The 5,000-nt window shown below is 35.6% G+C and overlaps 1 protein-coding gene across 10 annotated transcripts in view; it reads right to left on the bottom strand.

Moving 5' to 3' along the window:
• LOC128688508 (utrophin) overlaps positions 1–5,000 on the bottom strand; it is a gene marked incomplete at its 5' end in the record, with an annotated part of 1,206,544 nt that overhangs the window by 1,026,544 nt on the left and 175,000 nt on the right. Inside the window, 1 exon segment of one of the 10 annotated variants that reach the window (XM_070084567.1) lies at positions 1–2,483. This exon segment is cut by the window's left edge and continues 1,540 nt beyond it. Coding sequence (XP_069940668.1) covers positions 1–2,483 — 2,483 coding nt within the window. 10 annotated transcript variants of the gene reach the window in all.

Here is a 5,000-nt window from a genome sequence, read left to right as displayed (position 1 = left end):
GCAATCATTAGAACACCTTCAGATGACTCCTTACTGTGTGACTTACCTTCTGGAATGATAGTCTTTGTTATTAATTCCTCTGATACTGATCGTACAAGCGATTCTTGGCCCTCTGCAGTTTTCAAAGTTTTAACACCAATTTGGCTGTCATCTCTAACAGAAACAGTATCAGATGTCTTTTTTGAAAGATTACTAATAGGCACATGAATAACTGTTTCAGCTTCTGATAATGTTGATACTGAACTATCAATACTGACATGTCTTTCCAGCTTTACTTCCAAAGAGAGATTTCCTATATCTGAGATAAGCTGCTCCTCTACTCTATCAGGTTCATCTATTTTGTCTAACTGTTCTTCCATCTCTATTTCATTTTCTGCTACTGAAGCTTTCTCATCACTTTCAACATTATAAGTAGACAACTGCTCTTCTAAATCAGCTTCTAGTTCATGATCCACCATTTCAAAACTGCTGCCTGATGAACTGCTACTAGACACAGAAATTTTCCTTGTAATCTCTCTAAGGTTAAGCTCATCATTTTTTGTGGTATCCTCCTCAATATTCATTTCACTGGCCAGATTTTCTTGCTCTGACATCTCCATGTTTTCAAATTCGGAGTTTTTAGTAAATAGCACCGATTCATCGGTAGATTTGTTTAGTGACTGGCTGTTATTCAGCCCTACAGAAAATTCTTGGAAATAATTCAACTCATTATCTCGGCACATGACAAATCCCTCAGTCTCAACACTGCACTCCTCACATTTATCAGTTATTATTTCAGTCATTCTTGCTATTTCTGAAGTTTCTTCTCCTACTTCCACTGATACAAGGTTAATACTAATAGATGGACTTGAGGGGCTTTGAATAGTCGTTTCAAAAAGTTCCATTTCCTCTCGAACACTGGTGCTGTATTGAGGTTCTATGAAAGAGTGATCAACTTCCAATTCTGTAAAGGTTGATTTTTTCAACTCTTTGTCAACACCTGTGAAATAATTTTCTTCTTTAGGCCCTCCTATCTCTGAAAGTATCTCCTCATATCTTTTTTCTTTAGAAATATCTGCCTCATAAGTTTGACATGAGCATACTGCACTACTAAGTGGTCCTATATAATCTTCTCTAGTCAAATTTGTGCAGATCATTTTGGTCATGGATTCTACATTTTCTTCTTCTGGAAACTGTTTTGATACAACTACTTCTACAACTGTCTCACTTATTTCTTCCACTGGTGACTCACATGAAATTTTCCCTTCATTAATTGCTTTGAGTAAAATATTGGATTCCTCTTTGCACTGTGATACAAACATTATCTCAGGAACTTCTTCCTTATGTTCTTGTGTTGTAAACTGATGACAAACCGTTTCAGGCAATGCTGCTTCAACCTTATTTTCTCTCTCACTAACAATCACCCCAGAAGGTTGTGTAGACCCTACTGATATTAATTCAAAGTCAATTACCTGCCTTTCTGTCTCTGTCTTTTCAATATTTTGTTGCTGCTTATTAACTTCATGGTGACCTACTTTAAATTCTGGCACATCAGCTTCTGAATATTCAAGGAAACTCTCCTCATGAGTACTCTCTTTCCCAGTGACCCTCTCTACACATCCTTCCAGTGCCTGAATAACAGCATGTTCATATATAGTAGCAGCAGATATTCTAATTTTTGAGGGCTCCTGTAAATCGTCACTTTCATCTGAAGATGATGAGTCTATTTCTGTAACTTCTGCTCTTGCATCATCATACATTCCCAAATCTACTTCACTGGTGAAGACTTCATCTTTGTCTGTTTCAATGCTACTGGCACTGACAAGGCTAAATCTAAGAACATCCTGCTCTTGTGCTTTGCTAAGATCCTCTGAGTGTACTGGCTTATCACCTGCAACATGACAGGGTTCACTTAAATCTGCAGGCATAGGGACATCATCCCAGTCTCCTGATATGGCACCACGAGTTTCAGATCCAAAGTCGATGGAGCCTTCTGATGAGGACCCTCTATTGCTTCCTGATCTACATGAGGAACTACTTTCTGAAATTTCTTCATCTCCTACACGTGGGGTTAAACCTTTTCTGCACAGTGCTTTTCCAAGGCTCTCTGCTGTTATAACTGAGGTCCCTTTTGTCTTCCTGGGTCTTGATTCAAGATTAGGATAAATATCCACTGGCAATGATTTCTGCAGTAATGGCTGTTCTGTTTTCTTGGATATCCCATAAATAATTTCACCATCAGTTTCTCCATAAAACTTAGCAAATCTTTTCCTTTTTTTTATACCAATATCAAAATTGGCTGAATCACTACCCAAATTTCCTTCCTCTCCTATCTCTCTCAAACTCACATCTTCTGTCTCTAGCTTACACACATCATCAAAGCTTTCATGATTACTCATTTCTGTGTCAGACAACTCAGGGCCTATACCAAAGCTAGATATGTCATCATCATCTTCATTTTGGGAAACATTGCTCAATGTATCTTCAAAATCCACAGATTTGACCTGTAACATGTACAATACAGATAATTCATACAGATGAAACTTACAATGCAGATGTGTGAATACACATATATTCTAAAGTAAGTCATGTAGGAACACACTCACACACACAAAAAAGTAATTATACAGATATAAAATTTTGAAAAACTTATAAAAGCAAACTATGTGACATGAATCAAAATTATATACGTACTTATATTTAATCTGGCTTTTCAAGAATGTCTTGATTAAATTTTTGTATGCTGTGTCACAAAAGAGCACTGAACATCACATTTTTCATTTAACAGTATCAAAGCTTTCAAAAAGTGGTTTCAGAATACAAATGGAAGTCTTTACAAATGCCAGCACTCACTTAGTATATGACTAGGAAAAGACCTGAGGTAGGTCACCTGACCTGCCTCAAGTCTTATGCAATAGGCTGAGCTATCCCCAAATTAAAAAAACATTCATCACTGGTGCTTCTGCCAGGCCATATACATTACCAATTCATTTTATCTGTCTTTGTAGATTTCTGTTTAATCAAATCATTCATTTCATCCAACATCAAGAAAAACAATCAAGAAAAACAATGCTAGGTTGGACAATTTATTTTGTTTGTTACTTCATCCCAAAGTCGAATTATTGGACTAGCTGGAGAGATGGCGGTCAGATAATTTGTGAATGTAACAGCTTTTAAACCCGGGTTTCGGTCGTACTAGTACGGCTTACGACCCAGGGTTTTTGACGTACTAGTACGCCTAAATTCTAGCGCCCTCAAATCTAGTGAGAGAAAGCTGGTAGGCCTATATATGAAAGAATGGGTTTATGTGGTCAATGTGTGCAGTATAAAAAAAAATCCTGCAGCACAGAGCGTAATAAGAAAAAAAAACTTTGACCGTGTTTTTGGATTAAAACAGCGACTTTGCACTGTATTTTTGTATGGTATTTATGGTTGTATTCTAGTTTTCCTGGTCGCATTTTATAGAATGGAAGACATATTACAAAAATTGAGATGATTTTGACTGGTTTTACAAAGAAAAGTACCTTGAAATTGAGCTCAAAGTAGCAGAAATGTTCGATTTTTACCAAAGTTCAAAAGTAAACAAATCATGCTAAGCATCCAATACACATCAACTGGCGAGTCTAATATTCTTTCACAAGTGCGCTGATATTATTTATACCATTTCTACACTAATGCAGTAGTCTGCATAACAGTAAATCTTCTATTTTTTGTAAGAATAAAAATTCAAAGTGGAAAGCCAAAAAAATATAAGAGGGGCCTGGGGATGTGACTAACGAACAGAGAACTTGTTATTTTAGTGCCAGGAATGTCTTTCTTGTTTATTCTGGACCCTATTCAGAAATTGGCATCTTTTGAAATTTGTGTGAAAGTGGCAAAATTGCTAAATTCTGACCACTGTATTGGATAGTTGAAATCGGTAAATGGGTGGTTTCTTGTACTCATTCGATAGAAAAAATGGAGTTCTAACGAAATAGTTATGATTTTTGTCAACTAGTACACTGGAATTGGACGAAAATAGGGTTTAAAGTGGGCAAAATCGCCGATGCATAAACATCGTCGAGACTGCTAACTTTGCGAGAGCATAATTCCGTAAGTTTTCCATCAAATTTCATACTTTTGGTGTCATTATGATCGGGAAATGATTCTCTACTTTTCCTAAGAAAAAATAATTTTTTTTTTTTTTGAAATTTGGGTGACCCTGAGAACAAGTTTCGGAGAGGGCCTGGTGACCCTAAAAGGGTTAAAAGTTCACTAATTAATTTTCAGTACAACCAAAGATGTTATTCAAAGCACTGTGCAGTACAGTATAACAATACAACACAACAATATTTTAAACAATCAAGTTAGAAATGATCTCTGAAAAAATTATATGTTGTTATTATGGAAATATAAACACATAAGCACTATAATGTGATCCTTTATTGACAACATTTCGCCCACACAGAGGGCTTCTTCAAGTCACAAATAGATCTGTTTGTGACTTGAAAAAGCCCACTGTGTGGGCGAAATGTTGTCAATAAAGGATCACATTATACTGCTTATGTGTTCATATTTCCATTGTGTCGGTATTTTATACCATTTATTTTTATGTTGTTATTATCTTTAAAACAATAATTCAATAGCTTGTACAGGAGGGCCCCACCAACGTGGCAGGTTAGGTTCTGCTACTGCCATAAAGTGAATCACACCTTTTCTCACTTTTAAATACATATAAATGCCTGATAACATGTTTACATAATCATATATTAAATTAGCAATAGAACTAAGCATATAAAAAAGCAAAAAAAGTAAAATACACATATAGTACACTCATTGCTTACTTCAAAATATTTGCAATCTTAATTTAGGGTGAGAGATGAGTTGCATTTATTGTATCAAATCAGGTGTGGTTGCCCACCCAGCTACCACACCTCACAATTACATTTATTTTTTATTATAACTATATATATTTTCTAAATTTATATGACATGTAGCGCATTTCTTATATAACTTTGAAAAATATTGAAAGCGCCCCACAG

Source organism: Cherax quadricarinatus, chromosome 13, assembly GCF_038502225.1.
Source record: "Cherax quadricarinatus isolate ZL_2023a chromosome 13, ASM3850222v1, whole genome shotgun sequence".
In the NCBI taxonomy this organism is placed as follows: Eukaryota; Metazoa; Arthropoda; class Malacostraca; order Decapoda; family Parastacidae; genus Cherax; species Cherax quadricarinatus.
This window is presented reverse-complemented; position numbering and strand designations above follow the sequence as displayed.